The sequence below is a fragment of the Cyclopterus lumpus genome, chromosome 20 (assembly GCF_009769545.1).
Source record: "Cyclopterus lumpus isolate fCycLum1 chromosome 20, fCycLum1.pri, whole genome shotgun sequence".
NCBI lineage: Eukaryota > Metazoa > Chordata > Actinopteri > Perciformes > Cyclopteridae > Cyclopterus > Cyclopterus lumpus.
In genome coordinates this window covers 11,844,015-11,865,078 of record NC_046985.1, presented here as the reverse complement: position 1 = coordinate 11,865,078, position 21,064 = coordinate 11,844,015, and the positions used below count along the sequence as shown (strand labels likewise).

Genomic DNA, 21,064 nt, shown 5'->3' with positions numbered 1-21,064 from the left:
CGGTCCTGCCCTGAATACACGATAAAAGGTTTACTGTACATTTTAAATGGCGTTTTCTGCAACCCATACATCACTCGTGACCATTGGGTTCCACCCTCACTGCACAGTGCACCCTTCTAGCCACAGCTTTCCAGATGATACAGTACAGAGGCTGCGGTTCAGGCAGATCTGCCTTTGAATAGCCTGCAGCCAATGGATTTTCTCTGGATAATACAATGTTTGGGACAGAGAGGCAGGGATTAGTCCAGACGGATACATCCACCACCCCCCACATGCCCAATCTAATTAGACTGGAATCAGTTTAAGATGAAAGCAAGCCCTAGCATCACCGCACTAAATACTGGAATTAGTATTCCCCGCATGGGAATTTAATGATGGAGACTGAAAATCCAATCACATTCACTCCCAGTTTAGCCCCTCACGCATTGGGCCTGGACAATGACGAAACGAAAGAACAACAACAATGATTTGTCTGTCAATAGATATTGACGAACATCACATCTGAGGCCACTTGTGTATTGGCGTTACTATGTTGTCATCATTTAACGAAGATAAACAGCTTATAATCAGATATTTAGTCTGTTTCTGATATAAACCTTTGACATATTCTGACATTCTAGGGGCCATAACATAAATATTATTACAGGGACTGAGTAAGACGGTATGCTGTAGGACAAACACACCCATAGTCTTACTTTGTTTGTGTTTATTTACAACGTATCAATTCATCAGTTGAGCTAGAAAAGTCAAAAAGTTAACAGGGATCGGTGAAGTTAGTTATTAATCAGCTCCAGGCCGACAGAATCAGATCCTTTTTAGTTTCTATTATTTTACAGACTTTGAGCCCACATTCGCTGATAAAACAGAGCACATTTTGAAGCACATATTCATATGAAACATGCTCACAGTCTCTTAACTTTATCTTGCCCTTATTATTATTATTTCTCAACCTAAGTATATGCCATCAAGGGAACTCTATTTTAAAACCACTAAAATGCAAGCCATATTTCAGCTTCAGGTTGGTGATTAACGGCAGAGACCGGAAATAACTCCGGCACCTGTGTTCCATCCAGCCACACAATATCTCCTACACCTGCGATTCATCCACCAAAGCATTACACCGGAGAAATCAGGAAACCATTGTCCCCTGTGCACAAATACTCAACATGAAATCGTATTATTTATTGCTGGCTGTTTTGGGGGGTATGCACCAAAGCAGAACCTGTTGTTTTTCTGCTAACAGGTGTAATGCAACTTTTCGACTCATCCAAAAACTGATTCTGCAACACTTTTCTACTTTTTGCCTCCAGGAGGAAATGCACTGTGCTTTTTTAGTAAATGAGGAGATACATATTGTTTGAACAGTTAGCGGCAGTGCATCAGTGGGGGAGAGGACACAGCAATAGGCAACACAAGCCACAACTCTTGGAAGGGATGCATCCTTTAAGATGGGAAGTGAACTTTAACTGCATATTCTGTATATCAACGGCCACTCACAAACTTACTTGTGAAAAAGGCAATCTAATCGTTTTTCTTAATATTTTGCTTTTGGTGTTGGCTGCTGCAATACCTCCTTTTTGAGGTACAAAAGGATGGAGGCAGGAGTATACCTGCGCTATCATTGCACTGTTGATGAAGGATACAGTCACTGCTGCCATTTCTACAAGACACACAGCCAACTAACACATATTTTAAAGTGAAAGGAGGAGGAGGTGTGAGGGAGAATAAGAGGCAGGCCCAAGAGAAAAAGAAAAAAGGAGACGCAGACAGGCAGGCCAACAGGCGGACTGAGGCTGAGTGTCACGGACAGAGAGAAACAAAGAAAGAAGGAAAGAAAGAAAGAAAGCAGGTGATATAGACAGCAAAATGAGCAAGTGATACAAGTGAAGTGTGAGTGAGAGCGGGAGAGAAAGAAAAGGAGGGGCGACCTGAGAGAAATCAAACATGGGCTCTGTGCAACAGAGGTACGTCGGCAAACGAGCATGTTATGGCGGCCCGCTGGGACTTCCCCGGCAGATCGTTTGTGCTGTTTCCCAATCTGTTCTGAGGAGCGGCACAGCCCCACATGGGGACGCGTGAAGGCGTCAAGATGGGATTGCTTAAGACAGATGAAACAAGGTGTTTTTTGATGCCATCTGGAGCGGACAAAAGCCTGATTTCCTGTTTTGCCTGTGACACAAAGGGGGCTATGTAGTTTGCAGAACAGTTCAAGGCTTTTTGTTGTCAGGGCTTTAAATAACGAAACAAATGAGAGGGGAAGTTACAGAGGTTCTGGATCCACATGCCAAAAAACGGAAAAATACCGTCTCTCTTGTTCTTGGCATGTCTCTAACAAACAATCAATATTACAGTTCTCTCATCACTTTCTTACATATTTTCCTTCGGTATGAAAACAGCATGTAAAGTGAATATCCTGACACACACACATTTAGCTCTGGACAGCGACAGTTTTATTTACATTTGCTGGACCCCTGAAACAATACCATAGTAACAGAGATCAAAGTGTCAAGCTTCGTAATATTGCTTTACATTTTAAAGGGCGCTGAGCAGCCAGGCTAAGGTTTTTACAAGGCACGCTGAGTCGTTGGGGAAATAAGGGAGCAATGGAGGAGGGAATGAAGGAATTTTAGGGGGTGATGGGATATGTCTCACTCTTTGTTCACGTACACATACACACCCTCTCAAACTGAAATCATACCATGTGCAGCGGAAGAGCAGGCGGTGAGGAAATAGAAGCTAAATATAAAGTGACATGCCGCATTCCCCAGGTCATTCACAGGCCCTGCACCAAATCACACTGCTCCACAACTCGTCGTTTATCACACACACAAGCCCCGAGTCTCACAAAGAAAATGTTAAAAGCAGCCAAATACGTATGCCTAGTAATTTATAGAATCACTGATGAAAGGATGAGGAGATGCATTGACATCAAATTGGTTCATTCTTGAGGTACTCTTTGTGTATCAACTCAGCATCCTGGCAGGAACATTTGTAACAAAAAGCTTTTTTAATGTTTAAATGAAAATTTTAATGAGGCCCTGTATTGCTTTTCCTTTCGAGTCTTTAAGAGCCCTCTAAATCATTAAAACTTGCTCTGTCTTTGATTTCAAGGTCATTTGAAGAAATAAGGCAGCCTTAAGTGGCCCTCGGACCAAAAGTGGCCGATATGCCAAAGACCGCAAATGAATGTAGCCTAATGCTTTTTAATTTGCATTCATCTTTAAAAACACAGAAGAGGCCTCTCTAAGTTATAATAGGCTGTGATGGCAGTTGGAGCCCCTCTAGTCATTAGTAGCAATGCAGCTCCTCTAAAATGAAGGCCTTTCTCATCTTGTTTTAACTTAAGCCCATTACAAAGATACATTATCCTGATCTCCGTTGCCTGTTTGTCTGCATACAATATTTTCGTCTGGCTTTGTCTGTGCGTGCCCACATATGTCCGCATGAATTCACCTCCTTTTTCCTACCCGTGAGCATGAACACATGCAACGCGGCTATTCGTCAAACACATGCATGAAAACAAAAGATGCTAGAAACGACATGCATTGTTTGTTTAATCACGTGTTATGAGCTGACTCTGTAATTATGTTGTCATCCGCCCGCTTCAACATGCCAAAACTGGGCGGCCACAGCACGCCTTGCTCCTCGCTCATAATCCCACACTTTAATGGTCAAAAGCGTAAAAAAAAAAGAAAAAAAAAGAAGCTATTTAATTTGTATCCATCACAAGCACCGCTGTGTAGAGACTGAAGACGTGGAGCAGTCACACACAGCCCGTATGTCAGGCGCTCTGTGTCGACTCTTAGTGCATATGAGTATAGGTCGACACAAACCGTATTGAACTGATGAGACAGCAAATAACAGCGTGTCCTATCAAACACTGCAATGTGGGTCTTTCTTATTTTCTTTTCTCCCCCCCCCCCACCCTTCCTTTTCAATTTTGCCTCATGTTTCCTTCTCTTCTCTGTTCAATTTCCTCACCATTCTTTTGCCTCTGTCTTTATCTTCCTCTATTCTGTGTATGTGTGTGTCTTTCTCTCGTTTCCCCATCTCTCTCTCCCTCTCTCTCTCTCTCTCTCTCGCTCTCTGCGAGGATAGGTGGTGTGTGTCTGTGAAAAAAACTGAACATCTCCAGTGAAATTGGTTTTCTGTGGAGAAACTGATGGATCACTCTGTGTTCCTGACAGGAGTAGGGGATTGTTTATACCATACGGACCAATACATGTTTACACACATACATACACACATATGCAGGGGTGGGAGGACACGGGTGTTGTTTATGCTGAAGCAGAATTAATTTTCATGAGCTGTAGATGGCTGTTTATGGGGAAATACACTTTTAAGCTGCAAGAGATGTAATCTAGATTGTAGCATTCCCAACAATGAATTATGGTTTTGGAGGCAACAGCTGCAGCGGCCTTCCTCTCACCCTCCATTTTCTCCGTACACACACACACACACACTTAGAGATTAGTAGCAAAATGTTGCTGCTTTTAAAAAAACAAATGACTTCATATGCCCGGCAAATCAGCCCCATCTAAACTAGTTAAAACAAAGGAATTATTCCCATTTTCAGCCTACGCAGTGTTAGTATCATTTTTTCTTTCACACTAGCAACCTCTATTAGAAGAGGTGAGAAATGGTTCCATTACCAGCAATCTCTCCTCCTCCTCCTCCTCCTCCTCCTCCTCCTCTTCCACATACACACTTGTGTCGTACTACACACACAGCCTGAATGATGGAGGAGAAGCTTGCTTACATTATTATTCCAGAGTCTAAGGTAGCATTGGCTAACACACGCAAGCAAAAGCTCTACATTTCACACAGCGGCGCATCAGATGCTCGCTTGGCTCACGCATACACGTCCGCATATACGCTGTAACACTCATCTGCAAGCATTTACAAGACAAGACTTGCTGGAAAATAAAACAGGCCTCACTTTTTGTATTATGTTCCAACTCTGTCAGCGGACCTCGTTACGACTTTGCAGAACCCAAAATGTTTGATATACTGCTCCGGTTCCACAGAGACAGGATGCCCTTCAGCACAGAGACACACGTCAAATGCACCAAACTATTGATTTCTTATAAATGTCACCTGAATGTCTTTAATAATGATATACATAGAGGGGATATACATTATGAAAGTAAGTACAAAACAAATCTTAAAGGCAGAAGAAACTGTTATTGGGTACATGTTATCGTTAGTTTGCTTTAAAAGAAAATATTGTGGCCACAGCTAACAAACACTCAATAATGAATGAATAGGTTAACTAGTTTTATATATTTGTTTTGTATTTATTGATGGCCATTATAACACTGTCAATGACCGCTCATGACATTCAAATACGTCCCTACTGTCCCGTCTCAAGCAAAAGACGTCAAGATTTCATGTGATGTATCAGGCCTGAATAAGGGTTGAATAAGAGACTCCAATGACTCCAATTAGTAATGCTTAACATATATAACTTCTCGTGCAGTCCACTTTTATTAATATGTGTTGGAAACGAAATTAATGTCCTTTCTCCCCCCCCCCCCCGTTTTTATCAGCACTCGCGCAATAACTGCGAGTGGAGATGGAGCAAATATATTCTACCCATATGTATGAATGAATGAATGAATATGATTACCAAGTCTTGGACCCTCTCAAGGACAAAGTACTGTGTTCTTCCTGCGCGTGCTGTTGACGGCCTTGTGGGGGTGTGTAGGGGTGTGTGTGTGTGTGTATCTTTGTTTTTGCCTTGATGCATTTTAAAACCAATATTCACCTTTGTCCATGTCTCAGTTACGGCTGATGTGTCCGTGTGTGTGTGTGTGTGGGGGGGTTGTGTCTTCACATGCAATTAACGGTTCACATAGTTTATGTATGTGCGGAGGCTGTCCTCTAGGACTTCGTGCTGCTTGTTGTGGCGTGATGACAATCCACTTCCTCCCAGAGTGCACACACACACACACACACACACACACTATCTATCTCTGGTCTCTTTTCTCCCCTCCTCAGTGACTGTCACATTCAAATGCAGCCGTTTTCAGGTGACGTACCCAGAAAATGCTGTCCTGTAATTGTGTCGCTCTGTCTTCCTGTGGTGAGGTAGCCGGTGGCTTGCCGCCTGCCTGCCTGCGACACATCAGAATCACCCACTGAGGGGGCAAAGGGGTGAAGGGAAGAGAGGAGGGGTACCATTAAAATGCAAAATCACCACTGCGGTGCAGTGCGGTGCCTAGCTCCCTCACTCTTTCTCCGAGGCAGCCATCTTATGATGGAACGAGTATGTGTTTGATGGTGTGTGAATGTGTGTCCTTTTGAGTCTGTGTGTGTGTGTGTGTGTCCTTTTGAGTCTGTGTGTGTGTGTGCATCTATATGTCTGTGTGTTTGATAGAGTGTAGAGTCGAGCTGCAGCGAGGAACGGTGAGATGGCGTGGGTTTGGCAGGCGGGTTTGTGTGCGTGTGTAATTTTGTGTGTGTGTGTGTGTGTGTGTGTGTGTATGTGTGTGTGTGTCAGAGGCAGAGGTGATAAATCAGAGCTAGGTAAAGGCTTTTTAATGCAGCGGACCCCTCTCCCAGCCTCCATCTTCTGTCAGGGCTCAGTAAAAGATGAGAGCCCCCTGGGGAACAGCACTAGCCCGCAGCATAGCAGGACTACGCCGCAGGTCACACACACACACGCACACACACACACACACACACACACACACACACACACACACACACACACACACACACACACACACACAAACGGGCACACGCAGGGGCCTGACGCATAGCCACCGACTAGGCCTTGTGAATGAGTGAATACATGAATAACTGAATCTATTGAATGCATGAATATATAAATAAAACGTTCCACAGGAGCCACGTTTATTGATGAACACCCCACAAATAAATGTGTTTTTCAAATGATTTCCAAATGAATTCCTAAATGATTTATGGCTGCTGATATTGCATTTATATCCGAGAAAATATTTTCGTAAAAAAACAGAATGGATATTTGGTCCATTCCTGCCTGTGCTCCTAAGGTCAAACAGAGTCTTCGTCGATGATGTGCCTTGAATCTTGAAGCGGCCCTGAGTTTCAGGGGGCCGGATATGAAAAATATGTGGAATTTGCCAACATCTGACAATACTTAGTCGGCAATATATCTCCTGTCTGATAGAAAAATGTGTTCTGAATTGCAGATACGCTCACTTTTCTGGCATACCTTTTTAATTTGACTTTGAGGGGAAACACGCCGAGCTCCGAGATAGACAAGCAGAGATAGGACTGCTGACTGTGGTGGAGGCCTTCAAGGAAGGGGCCGAGAGGACCCCAGCAGCTTGGCGCACAAGACAAGCACAAACACTTGAGAACATAATACTTGACAGGGAGCCCAGAGTGTCAGTCAGGCGCCCTGCCGAGAAAAAAGTATGGCATGTTTGTGAGGAGGATGAAAACAGAGACAGAGGAAAATGCCTGAGAACTGATTCTTGATGAGAATTTCAGAAGTTTTTTTTTTAACATAAATTTGTCATATTAAATAACCTGGCATTTCTTTCAAGAGAAGGGATTGCACTTTTGCCAAACCACAAAAGCCTTAATCCCGAAGAACTGATGATTTTAAAAATTGGTTTTATTTCAAGGGTTTAGTTGAAGAAAAAAAAGGCATAATGTGAAACACAGGCTGCATTTGATGCCACACTATACTGACAGGGTCAGTTACAGTATGCTTATGTAGTGTTACTACTTTGTGTGGCAGAGCGTCATCAGTGAAATGGCAACACCGGTAACATCTGGGCCCAGTGTCCCCGGTGCTCTTTTAAAAACATCCCTGACACCCCCATTTTGTTTTTGGTTTAAGATAATGTTTCTGCTGCTGCACCATCCAACATTGCATTGACCCACGTTTCCCCTCTTCCACCTCCCATTATTGTTGGACTTATTGATACCACATGCTGTTAATTCTTGAAGTTTTTCTCATGCGGAGTTCTTTAAGTTGATAAATAATTTGTTCACCTCTTTTGTCATGGCCGTGCTGACTGATCTGTGAGGCCGTGCACTGTGAGTATAGCAGAGTCTTTAGCAGGAAGGACTTTGTCTGTTGGGAACTCCACAGTGGAGGTTTAGACCTCATGTAGTACAACAGAACAACATCATAATCAACGTTTTTTCCTTTAGGGTACGGCTCCGTGTTCACTCGCGAGTGTATCGTCTCCGACAACGCGTAACTGTACTCACAACTGTGTGTTTGTGTGCTTAGAGGCTGCAGTTGAGTTTGTACTGTCGCCTGTGTCGAGATGAGAAGGTTAATGTGCATGTTTGTGTGTGTTTATTATTCTTTCTTGTGCCTGTGTGTCTGTGTGCATCTGTTGGACTGAGCAGGTTAATGCTGGTTGACACATGCGGTTCACTGATCTCCTGGAGGAGTCGAGACTCGCAGCAAAACCTTCACACACGGGTATCCATGGCAACCACAAAAATTATATTTCTTCCTTCACGGCAAGCCGGAGATTCCAAGATGCTGAAATGCACAAATACATTGTCATTACCCAGCAGCCTCATACTTAACAGGGTTAGGCTTTTTCTGCCTGCTGTTCTCATTGTTCAGTGTGTTGCCTACACATGTAATTTAGAAATTCCTGTTTATTTTTCCCTGACAGAAACTCCATATTACCTTTACATGCAGGGTTGATGCTTCTCTCTGTGCCAACAGGAGGCTGTTATTGAAATTATTTCCATCCACGGCCATGATTGTGTTTCTGTTTTTACCTTCTTTCATATTTTTGTTCTCAACTTGGTTATGGGATTTGGAATATTAGATTTTGTCAATAAATTGAAGTAATCGTAGTCAGATTGGCAAGACATTATCAAATATTCATGTCACTTTACATGTTATTTGGTTGCTTGTGAGGTTTGAGGGCCTTGTAGTAGCATTGATTGGCAGGCGGCGGCGTATATAGCTTTGTCTCACTTCACTGTCTTCCTCTGTTGTTGCTGACAACTTTGGTTGATTGCACAATAATCATAACCCCCCACCCTCCCCAAATAAAATATTTAATTTAATTTACACATATTAATAGAAATTAGTTAATTAATCCAACAATTTAAAATATAGCAATGCACCAAAATGTAGGTGGAAAAAAAAGACTTAATTATCATTCTGTGCATCATACAACTGGAGACGTTCATCCTATGATAATTTTAAATCCCATTAATTATTACAGTGAATAGTTTAAAATAGTGCAACTTCAAAATGTTTGTAAGAATAATGCTTTTAAACATTCAGTTTTCAGCTTGGACAGCAAACATCTTTCTCTTAAAAAGCATGATATTGTACTAAAAGGTGCACTCGTACCGGAGCCGAGCGCATGCCTCCTTTTTCATCTCTTTGAGGGAGAATTGGAATAAGCACATTATGTCCTGCACAACATTCCTGAACAAGCAGAGGTTCAATCACATTTGCAGAAGTTATCAAAACTTTCAAAGAGCTCAGCTGGCGCCTTAAGCCACAGGAAATTCACTGGGACATCTGGAGGGATGTGTGCAGATTATTGCTCATTTAGTCTGTTCTAGACATCAGTAGAGGACTGAGATGGCTAAACACACAAACAGACTAGAGGATGCACACACACACACACACACACACACACACACAGGCTTGGCTTTGGCAGATCTAACCCCAGGCCCACCACAACACACCTGTGTGTAATCCCCCATGATGCCCTCTAGTCGTTTGTCCAATCCCCTCGCTACTGCTGTCCTGGCTCATCCAATCAGAGGACAGGTCAGGTGAAGTTTGATTCCATCTCTTTAGCCCTGTGTTAGTGTAAGAGGATGTGAAATATAAAATTCACTGCCGGTGCCTCTTTGGTTTTGTTTTTTTTGTTTGTTTTTTTGTTATTACATGCAGCCTTAAATGACTCACTTGTCCAGTAATTTTACAACAATGTTTAATGTTTAATCAGAGAATATAAAAATGTATTGTTGAGATCAGACAGTATAATGTATGAAATATAAATATCAGTTTGCACTATATTTTAAAAAGGGGATCAATAGTATTTTAATATAGACTATTCCAGTATGAACACAGCTGTTGAAAATAGCCATGCAACAGATTTAAAAATAGTTATAAAGGTGGATAGATAAATAGATAGATGCAGTATAACACATGTTTTATGAGTCTCCCCACTGTCTGTATGTACGCTGTCAGGGATATCTTTGTTTCTGATGTGGAGGAGGATACAGCCTACATTGAAACTTTTTCAAGTTATACAGTAGCATAACCTTTATTGACTTTTTTTTTTAACTGTATTTTCTTGATCTCTGTATTTGCTCTTCCAAACTGCACATATTGAGGTGGACATATAGATCCTATATAGATCCCAAATTATCCTGGCTCTCGAGAACAAAGACGAAAAGGCCAAATTCTGTATATTCCCAAACCGGTGCCGCTCCATTTTCTCTCAAGGTGTGAAATGCAAACAGACAAAACCTCAACGCCACGATAAAAGCTCAGGAAATTACTTCCTTATTTTAGGAGTGATTGATTGTCCCCCTGACCTGTCAGACTGAAGAGGTGGTTAAGAGGAGGAGGCAGACTAAGATAATTGGGCCCGGTGGTATCCAAAGCCCGGCAGGTGTTCAAAGAACTCTCATAGCACAGGTACCTGCAGCGGCTGCAGCCCTGAACTCGAGCACACCTAGGATTTCACTACCTTGGAGGAATTTTGGTGTTTTATGTTTGGCATGTCTTTTATTGAATAGATGAAATATGTGAGATACTTGTAAAGCCTTCTGACATATTGGACATGCCACAAGAAAAGCATATACAGGTGTCAAAAATCCTCTGAGGTGTCAACAAATAAATAAATTTTTTGTTTCATCCTTTTTTTGGCATGGAAATGATGTCATTTGCTCTTTGAAAGGGATGTCAGTATTTGGAAATACCTACCCACTAGAAGAGGGGTGTAATTCCCATACCTGTAGGTAAAAGCTTTCACCATGAGCTGAAGGATCAGAGATGGAATTTTGTTGAAGTGAAAAAGCACAGGTGTTTTTACTTTAATTTCATTAGTGATGCATAGGGCTTTCTAAATCCTTCTAGCCATTTCAAATGAAGAGGTAAAAGCCAGACATAAGCTTAAATGATAACATTCTTTTTCTGAGAAAAATATGCATGTACGAATCAAAGCTATTGTACTATCCGTATTATTATCAGCAACCCAAGGGCTCTGTTCCAATTAAAGAATACCACAGATGGACCGTTCGGCAAGCATGAACACAAACGAACCTACAATAGGTACAGTAAAGTACCCGGAATTACAGAGCCAACAGAAGAGCTTTTTACTTTAAAAACTATTTAATCAGGAAAATCAACGCCTTACATCAAAGAAATGGAGATGAGGGACAAGCGGATAAAGAGGCTCATCAAAGAAGGAGATCTAGTTAGGGATTCAACGCCCTAATTCCCTTTCTCTTAAAACCTTCGTCAGAGGGGGCATAGGGCCAATTTGCTCCCTAAATGGCTGTGTGTGAATGGGCAGATTGCTTTGCATAGCCGCTGGGAATCTGGGCTGCTTCCTCTTTTTCTTCTCCACACGGAGCCTGTGAATTAGAAAAGATCCAAAGACAGATAGGCTTAACGGAGCCCTAGCTACCTTCCTTAACTCCAGAGCCCTGTTCCAACTTCCAACTAAATCAATCCATAGGCCTAACTCAATTAATGGACTTTAATGCACTGTTTCTTCTTTATCTTTTCTCTTTTCTTGCGGATTGGGGACTTCAGTTGGAGTTGTCGAGTAACATCTGCAAAAAGGTTTGGATTGCAAGCCTGCCTGAATGTTAAGACAATGACATGTCCCAGGGGCATTACGGTTGATCATATATGCATCCTTAATCTCAAACGCCGCCGTAATTTTTGCCTTCTGGGACTCACTGTACTTTATTGCATGACATATTGACAAGCAGTCTCCCCTCTATCGGCTCTACACTATATGTGTTGCTATATAATTTATTAGTCACAATGTCCTTGATAAGAGAGGACCTCCGAGTATCCTTATAATGAGCCTTTATGTTCTGTACATAATGTCAAAGAAATAATGTAGGATTGTAACCCCCACCTCATGGTGAACTTTAAAAAAAAAAAGAAGACAAAAATCAATCGAGGGGCTATTTCAATACTTCCATGTGCTTTAAACTGTACATTTCATCCCATTCGGCTTTGCTTTGCACCACGAAGTACATACACTCGAGCACATAATGCTCTACAAACCTGCGGAAGTTCTTGGAGAAATAAAGATCACATGGTAAGTAACATAAATAATTGAAGATCCTGTCAGTTCACCTACCCAGTACTCTTCGGGGCATGTATGCACCTCATAAGGACAAATATTTCATGCTATCCTCTCTGCTCAACAGAAACATTAACCTCATCTGAGTGCAACTGTGTGTACGTCCGTCTGAGCCGGGAGATCTGAGAGCAGCTCTCCGCAATAGGCTTTCTATCACGCCTGCAGTTCCGATTGATCGTCTCGGCAATCAGCAATTAAGCCCTAGTGATCAGAGCGGGAGAGGGGAGGAAGGGGGAGGGAAGAAGAGGTGGGAGGTAGCCCCCCGCCCAACCGTACTCTTCTCTTGTCAGCCCAGGAAAGGCTTCACTCAGCTGGGGTGCGTTTGGCCCGGGGCTGGGCTCACTGGTGGAGGTTAACTCCAGCATAAATAAGCATCTTTGGACTCATTACAGGGATTAGAGAGTAATTCGCCTGCGAGGAAGGAGCCGACTGCCAGGGTTTTGGTACAGTTTACTACAGTCTTATAGGGGCGAGGGCCCTGGAGATTACAGAGGGAGAGAGAGATGGAAAGGCAGCAAAAGAGAGAAAGGCCAAGGGAAAAGAGAGGCTGGCTGTCAAGTGTGTGTGTGTGTGAGTCAATCCAAGCCCCCGGCTGCCCCCTTGATCTTGAGCATGTTGGGGTGCTGTGAAAACGGATAATGGGAGTTAGAACGACCGGGCCTGTCTAGAGAGAAGTGTGCTGATTGTTATAACTTTCCCTCATCTCTCTCTCTCCACTTAACTAAATAAACACCCAAGAGGTAGCACTCTATCAATTTTAATGATGTTGAAATACAATTTAGGCACAAAATACACAACAAATGCTAATTTGGCCATGATGAGAGGCATCAGAAATTCCTCCCATTATTAATTCAGCTGACTTTCTGCATTTTTCATCAGAACAAATATTCCCATTTCAACAAACACACACACACATATACACACGCAACCAATTTGGAGCATAAATCAACACGTTCACTCATCAAATATATGCCGTGTGGTTCTCTGTAGTCTGTCCAGTGCACCAAAGACAAATAATTCTGTCCAAAGTCCAGTTAGAGAAACGGAAGGGGCAGAGTATTGTCAATATATGCACACATATATTAAACATAGCAGGTCTGTGTGTGTTCAGGAAAGACAGACATCAAGTCCAGTCATAAACTCATACACGACTACCTTGTGAATCTTTTGATTATTAAAACCCATTTGTTTTAATATACTACTGTCTTCACAAATCACTTTTGCATGATAAAGTTGAATTATTTAATACATTTTTACAAAATGTGATAAACCTTACAGATACATTTGGACAATAATACAGAGCTGGTCAGTCATATGTATGTTTATATGTGTATTCTATACAGTACGTGCGGCTATAAAAGATATCAACCACCTTTTTACATTTGAATAAGTCCCTGAAATTACTGAATAAACTCTTCACATCATCGTCATCTGCCAATCATCTCCACCTCCATCTTGACCGGCTCAGGCTGGCCTGCCTCAGCACCACATTTGGGGCAGGTGAGGTAAGCGTCTGCAATGCTTTGGCTTTTGATGCAGTAGTAACAGAAAACGTGTTGGCAGCCCACCGTATGAGGCATGGTGGGCCATTCGCCGCACAGTCCGCACTCCTTACACGCGCCCGGCCCTTCTGTCACCCCCTCCCTGTCAGCACCGTCTCCCCCCAAAATAATTGAAAACACAGTTGCCTTCAGTTTTCTTGTATTGATCAGCGGCAACAGGAAGATGAGGAACTCGGCGAAGCCGTGCCACAGCAGCTCGCGGTTCATGTACTGGTAGGTTACGTCCCGGACCACATTGGGCTTGCTGAAAACCGCCCGAGCTCCCACAATCCTTTCAGCCAGCACAGGATGGCGACCTCTTCTCAGGAACACAAGGAAGTTGATGAGACTTGCGAGCTGTGTTATACTAGAAAAAAAGGTCAGGCAATTGCGGAGACCCCGTTGGAGTAAACCACCGACTCTTTCAGACCCAGGCCCTCCTGAACTCAGGGCCAGCAGCAGGCTGTGCGAGCGCTCCTGGAGCCAGCGCGGTCCTGCAGTGAGCAGGGCCAGACCCAGCTTCTGCCTGCGAGACAGAGGTCTGTAACGGGGAGACGATGACAGGATGTTGTTGTAGCGTAGACTCAGTAAAGATTGGCCCACGGTGGTGCTGCTAGAATAAAGTGTGAATCTCCACAGAAGCAAATGGAGAAGAGCCCTCAGTTCAGGCTCCAGCGGGGTGAGCAAGCCCGGGCGGCAGTTGTGGAAGCACTGGGAGAACTGGGTCCATACCAGCTGCTCTAGGGATGAGTCGAGCTCGAGGGCATCCAGCTGGCTGATGCGCAGTACTGGGGTCTGAGGGTCAACATGGGTCTCTGGACCAGAACTCCCAGCTGAACCTTTTTGGTCGTCCTCGCTTTCCAAACCTGCTGGAAAAATAAGTTTAAATATGATAATCAGGTTTTTCCGGGGAATTCATTACTGGACTTCTATTTTGCACACTATAAATAATATACAAAAAGAATGCCTTTAGTTTGGGCCTTCACTCCGAGATGTCACGATACTGTATACACACACCAACTTGATTGTTGACGAAACAAACTTTGGCTTTCCACTGAAGTGCACACAAGGGCATCCACGCAAGTAATCAGAAGGTTCTTCATTAACAAATGACACAGGAGTAAAAAGAAATATCCCCAATAACAGCCCAAACTACAAAAATAGTAAAACATTCCTCCTAAAACTGCAATTAATCAAGTATGAGTAATAATAATAATAATAATAATAATAATGTCTAGTGACCGTACATTATTAAATACCATATAAACCTACGGGCAACTCCATACTTGACTATTAAAGTCAGGGACATGAAAAAATATATATACACAAAAAGGCACAACTATTAAAAGGACAACTCGGTTGCTGGGAGGAATGAGGCCCTGGAGGTGAGGGACCATCCTGTTAGGAAGGTTATTTTTTCTTTGTACATGGGAGCGGAAATCACTTTTCACATGTAAAACCCATCCTTAATGCCACCTTTGAGCTGCGCAATGCAGAGGAGCAGGGGGTCTTAGACTGCTCTCTCCAGTGCATGAACACACACAATCCAACACACACACGTAGACACACACAGACACGCAGGAGGCAAAGCTCGGGGGCTCTTGGTGCCGGCTCCCTCTGGAGATAGGGGTGTGTGTACAAATCACATCACTAGGGATTAGGCTAACGGCACAGTCTCTGGTACACCGTAAACATCTGCCAAATGTGGAACAATTTTCCTCCCCCTAGAGTCGACTCCATATGGGATCCCGCCATTGTGAAGTCTGGGCTATTTTGCGCTGCATACATTTCCAAAACGGCTCCCAGTTCCCTCAGTTTTATCTGCCCTTTCCTCAAATGAAACCCTTAAGAAGTGGGAGACTAACTAAAGCAAGGAGAGACGGAGCAAGAGGCCCAAAGAGAGAGAGAGAGAGAGAGAGAGAGAGAGACAGAGACAGAGAGAAAGAGAGAGACATAGAGAGAAAGAGAGAGAGAGAGAGAGAGAGAGAGGCCTTTTTTGACAGTGGCTTTTGTGTCTCGCTGAACAGGATTTGTCACGAGGCTTTAAAAGAGATTTCAGCCGGGTAAATATGGCAGTTTTGACAGAAAGAGAGAGAGATGATGGTCACTTTAGACGTTTCTCGAGGAGGTAAAAAAAAACACCATTTAAATATGCGGTGGCAATGCTCGAGTTTATTGTGGTGCACAGGACCATCTGTGTATTCATGATGTTTCAATAGAGCCAGGATACACCGTCCAACTAAATTAGAATTAGCAAATGAATGAAAAAAAAGAGTGAATTCACGCTGAAGTAAGCAGGTGTGACAAATTCATTGAGCTGCATTTGAAATGCTGCCATGTTTAGTGACTAGAACCTCGCCTGTGACGGAAGTGGAGTTTGGCTTTAAAAAAATAAATAAATAGAGGTAGTCAGACTGTGTATGGTAACCAATAAACAGCCACCATTTGTTTAGCTTAATCTGAAAGTTTTTTCCTTGATGGAAGAAAATGCGGAGATTATGTGGCCGTATGTGTGTGTGTGTGTGTGTGTGTGTGTGTGACTATGTATGTTTGTCAGGGTAGCCTTGATCTATGCAGAGCTCTCATACAGAGCTAAATGAATCCACACACACACACACACACACACACACACAAACACACACACACACACACACACACACACACACCAGCAGCCCTCGCGGGAGCGCAAACCCGGCCGGGTCCAATATTCTTTTCAAAGCCTTTTATCGAGCAGTTTACAAGTTATGAATGAATATGTTTTATTTGGGGAAACAGGGTATTGACAGCCACCTATCAATAGTAATGTGACTATTGTCAAGGGTCTGTCAATATTAATGTAATTATGATGTAGAGGGATCAGAGGGATGCCAGAGTCAGGGGCCAAGTAACATCTCCTGCCCACTGCCATATCAATAACTGGGATTGCTATTGACAGCCTCCCTTCAGACTTGCAGCACTTGCCAAATATATAACAAGCAGACACTTCAGTCAATGCCGGGCTGCCTATAAAAATTAAGCATTTGAATTTACAGGGCTCTTGCCATGGACGTCTGGAAATCCATGTTCCTTATGTAATAGTCAAAAGTCACAGTCAATGTCAGTGTTTACAGAGCAGCGGCGTGGAGTGGAGTGTGTGCTGGAGGACAGCCATCCACACAAAAACTATTCAGACACAAGCAGGCGGACTCTTTCTCTGCGCGCACACACACACACACACACACACACACACACACACACACACACACACACACACACACACACACACACACACACACACACACACACACACACACACACACACACACACACACACACACACACACACACACACACACACACACACACACACACACACACACACACACACACACACACACACACACACACACACACACACACACACACACACGATGCGATTCATTGACTTGATAATTCTCTCATGGGTCAGGCGACCAACCGAGCCGGAGACAAAATGCCCTCTCCTTGTTGTCGGGCAGCTGACAACCGGCAGTCAGAAGGCAGGTGAGAAGAGTTCACTGAAAATTCAACAGAAAATCGGGGTTCTTGCTTTTCTATCAAAGCCGTGTAAAATACTTTTAAAAGATCTTCTTGGGAATATTAAAAGGTATTTGGATTCAGGTCAGATGATGTTTTTCTTCCCGTTGTTCCCTTAACCCGTGCATCTTGTTCTGACAAAGACAGCACACTGACTCAAGGTTGACTGCCATAGCTTACAGACAACAACAACAACAACAACAACAACAACAACAACCACAACAATATCCAATCTAACAGGGAACACACTGCAACATCGCTTCAAGGCAACAGGGGCCATGACCAGTGTGGGAGAGACGAGGCAACAAAAGCGTACGGAGCATCAGACTGAAGCCTCGTAGCTGCACCGGGTCCTCTGGAAAATAGACAACGGGCGGTAAAGACAGCCGCCCAACAGGAAGATACAGATAGACAAAGAGACAGAGGCGTCAGACAACGCGTCAAGAAACCCTCCGCTAGGAGCTCTGAACTACTGTCTGCTGATACAGTGAAGGGAAAAAAAAACGAGGGCGGGGAAAAAACAGATAAGCGGCCACCTCTCCCTTGGAGCTGACCTTGAGACTGACGGTCACAATAAAAGGAGGAGGGGACATTCCCGAAGCATATGCGGCTCAGCCTCACTGAGGTGCGGGGGCATCCAGGGAATAGCCTATAGAGGGAAAAAAGGCTGCACTTTCTTCTTGACCTTGGCTTTGGTGTCTAGGGAGGGGATGAGGGTGTTTAGGGCAGGGGACTAAAGACTGAGGGATGCTGGGAAGGCGGAGCATCTCTGGGGGGGGGGGGTGTTGCTTTTTCCCCCGCAGCGGACAAGCGCTCCGAAGCTGCTCACAAGGCTATCCTTCCACGCCATGTGGAAACTGTGTGTCCAACAGTCTTGATTAAGCTCCTGGCGTGGTGCAGGGCTCAGATTCCCATGCACTTAGCTATGGTTGTTAGAGTAATATATATATTTGCTGAAATAATGCATAAACGTTCACTTGGCTTTCTATGATGCTCGTCGAAGGAAAGAGGCTACGCATTGGCAAAGCACGCTGGATTACAACTTTACATTTTCTTGTCTCGCTCATGTAAATTAATTTGTGTAAAAGCTCTGGTGAATAGAACCTATTTCTCCGAGCAGTCTCGTTGTTTTTTTTTTCTTCCTTTTCTCTCTCTCCCTCTCTCTCCCTCTCTCTCTCTCCCCCTCCCCCCCCCTTTATTGCCCTTCTTTCGCCAGGAACGAGTGCAGGCCTATTAGCCATGGCCTTCTAATGTCCTCACTGTGAAAACGGATGAGAATGTCAGATTTAGAACTTTTAAGAGAGTGATGTCATACAGCAGACCACAGGCATTACGGGGACGCTAAGATTACCCAGGCGGTAACCAGACTAATTGTTATGAGTCTGTTTCATGAAAAATGGATGCGTTCAAATGCAGAGAGGGGTCTTCAGGCTCTGTGTGTGTGTGTGTGTGTGTGTGTGTGTAAAAAAGCACACTAATGCTTTATCAAGGCTCTCCCCTTTTTGTAATCACCCAAGACTCCTCTGAGCCACGGGGTAAGGGCCAAGTTAATGCCGGAACACAAAAAATTACACATCAGTTAGAACAGCACGTCTGACATACAAAAAAAAGATGTGCTCTGCTTAATCTGGTTTGCTCAGAAGGTAAATTATTTAGGAGAATTAATTGATTTCATGAGTAGGAAGGTTGAGTATGCTGGGGCTGTATGAGTAATAAGTACAGGGTTTTGCAAAAAAAACAACTTAAAAAGTAATGAAACATTTAAAAGGGCAGAGGCACAATGCATGTGGAAGTAAAAGCAGAACAGCTAAATGAGATCTGAAGTTGTATCACAGAGAGAGCACTGGGGCCTCACCCCATACAAATAATATGGGTTATACTGAGGAATATTTGATCGGCCCATTTCTTAAGCTTTTGCTTCATGCATGAACATTAATCTCTGTAACAATTAAAATGAGTGTGGGAGTGGAACATTCTAACTAGAGGTGGACTACTTGTCTCCAATAAATCTTTGAGGATGTGAAGGCCACTGCAGGATGAGAGATGTAAGAATGTTCTACAACAGCCCCTACTTGTAGGGATCCCTCTTTTATATCCGTGATTCAATTTGGAGAATCGAATTGCTGCCTCTGCAAATTGTACCCATCACAACAGGTCAACATGCTACAGGCAACTTTCATGTTAGTTTGGAAGTTTAACGCCTCGATTTTCCAGCCAAAATGTACACAATAGTGCGAGTGCAAATATGATGAAAAATACTGTGATACTTGGAGACAACTGAACATGATGTAGAGACTTAAATGCAATTATTTAAGCACACTGGATGTTAACAGCTGCATCAAGAACACACATCTGTCTGACAATTCCAAGTCTATAGCTGCTAAGTATGGATTCTAGAGCAGCACTGGAATGACAGAAATCAGTCTAAAAATGATGATGACAGATGGATATATTAGATCATTTTGGAGCTTGAAATGTAACACTTTTGGGAAGGTGGTCAGAAATAAACAATGTATGTGCAATAATGACGTCTTTTGATCTCTTTAATTACTAAAATTATTAAGCTAATTCAGGAGGGTGGAATTATTTCCAAATGAGTGCACAGATAACCCCTCTTGCCTTCATCACTTCTCTTCATCTGTAAACTGTATACAATGACCTTACGACCAAGTGACATCACAGCCCAATTTACCTCCAGCGACTCTCTTAAAAACTCACTCATTACACTAATTGTTTAGCTCCAGAGGCACATGCCTATCCTTCAATTCCATGCAACCAGCTCTACATTCTCCTCATAATGACATTGTATATTCATTTTTTAAGCCCATGCCCATCAGTCTTTAACAACAACAAAACTCAAATCTGCTCCATTTTGATAACAAGGACCAGGCATTATGTGATAATCAAAGTGGGGATTAGGTTGTGGCGGAGTGTGCAAGAGCAGTGCAGTCAAAGCCAGTGGAAAAGAGAGATATAACCAAAAGAGCGATAAGAGTAGAGGAGTAATGATTTGGATGAGAGAAGTGAGTAATGTTAGTCTCTTGAAAATCAATAAGATCAACTTTACCTTGATTTATGGAAGGTTTTGATCCCTGGCACTGATTATTTAGTGGAATAATGTAATTATGTGCAGAGCAGTATAACATACTCTTGAAGGGAGACACACTCTCTCAGTAAGGTTATCCTCCAAAGTTGCAGATGGCAAATATACCTGACAACATGACTCGTGATGAATACCAATGTATAATAGTTGATCGTTTGAACCGCATCCATAATACACATCAACAATCGATTTGATTTGAAATGCAAATATGCAGGTGAAGGGGCACACACATTGCTTCAGAGACACCACTGACAGCCGACAGCAACAAGGAAGGTGGTGATATTATTCCACGAGGCTTTTATAAGAAGTGGCGCATTTAAGCTTTCCGTGGGATTACCAGGTTGTGGATGAACAATAATGCAATCTTGAATTTTCGCTAAAACAACACAACGGAGTTATAATTACCCATTTGTTGTCAAGGCAAAGGCGAGCTCGGTGCCAGTCCTGAGACGAAAACAACCCGTATATCCGGGTTGTGGGTATATGCACCGCCTCTTTAAGAAAACTCACCAATGGTGTGCTGTTACTTCACGCTACGATGC

General features: G+C 43.2%; 1 protein-coding gene across 2 annotated transcripts; it reads right to left on the bottom strand.

Annotated features, from left to right (window-relative positions):
* Positions 1–13,064: 13,064 nt before the first annotated feature.
* On the bottom strand, positions 13,065–21,030 carry pex2 (peroxisomal biogenesis factor 2). 2 transcript variants are annotated; one of them, XM_034560075.1, is made up of 2 exons: positions 20,928–21,030; positions 13,065–14,733 (listed from the first exon to the last, which is right to left on the bottom strand). In XM_034560075.1, the coding sequence occupies exons 1-2, from the start codon at positions 20,929–20,931 to the stop codon at positions 13,751–13,753; spliced, it is 987 nt and encodes a 328-aa protein (XP_034415966.1). In that variant the 5' UTR covers positions 20,932–21,030; the 3' UTR covers positions 13,065–13,750. The 2 variants fall into 2 exon arrangements, with proteins under 2 accessions (XP_034415966.1, XP_034415967.1); XM_034560076.1 differs by having other exon boundaries at positions 13,065–14,730; positions 20,928–21,000.
* Between the last annotated feature and the right edge of the window lie 34 nt (positions 21,031–21,064).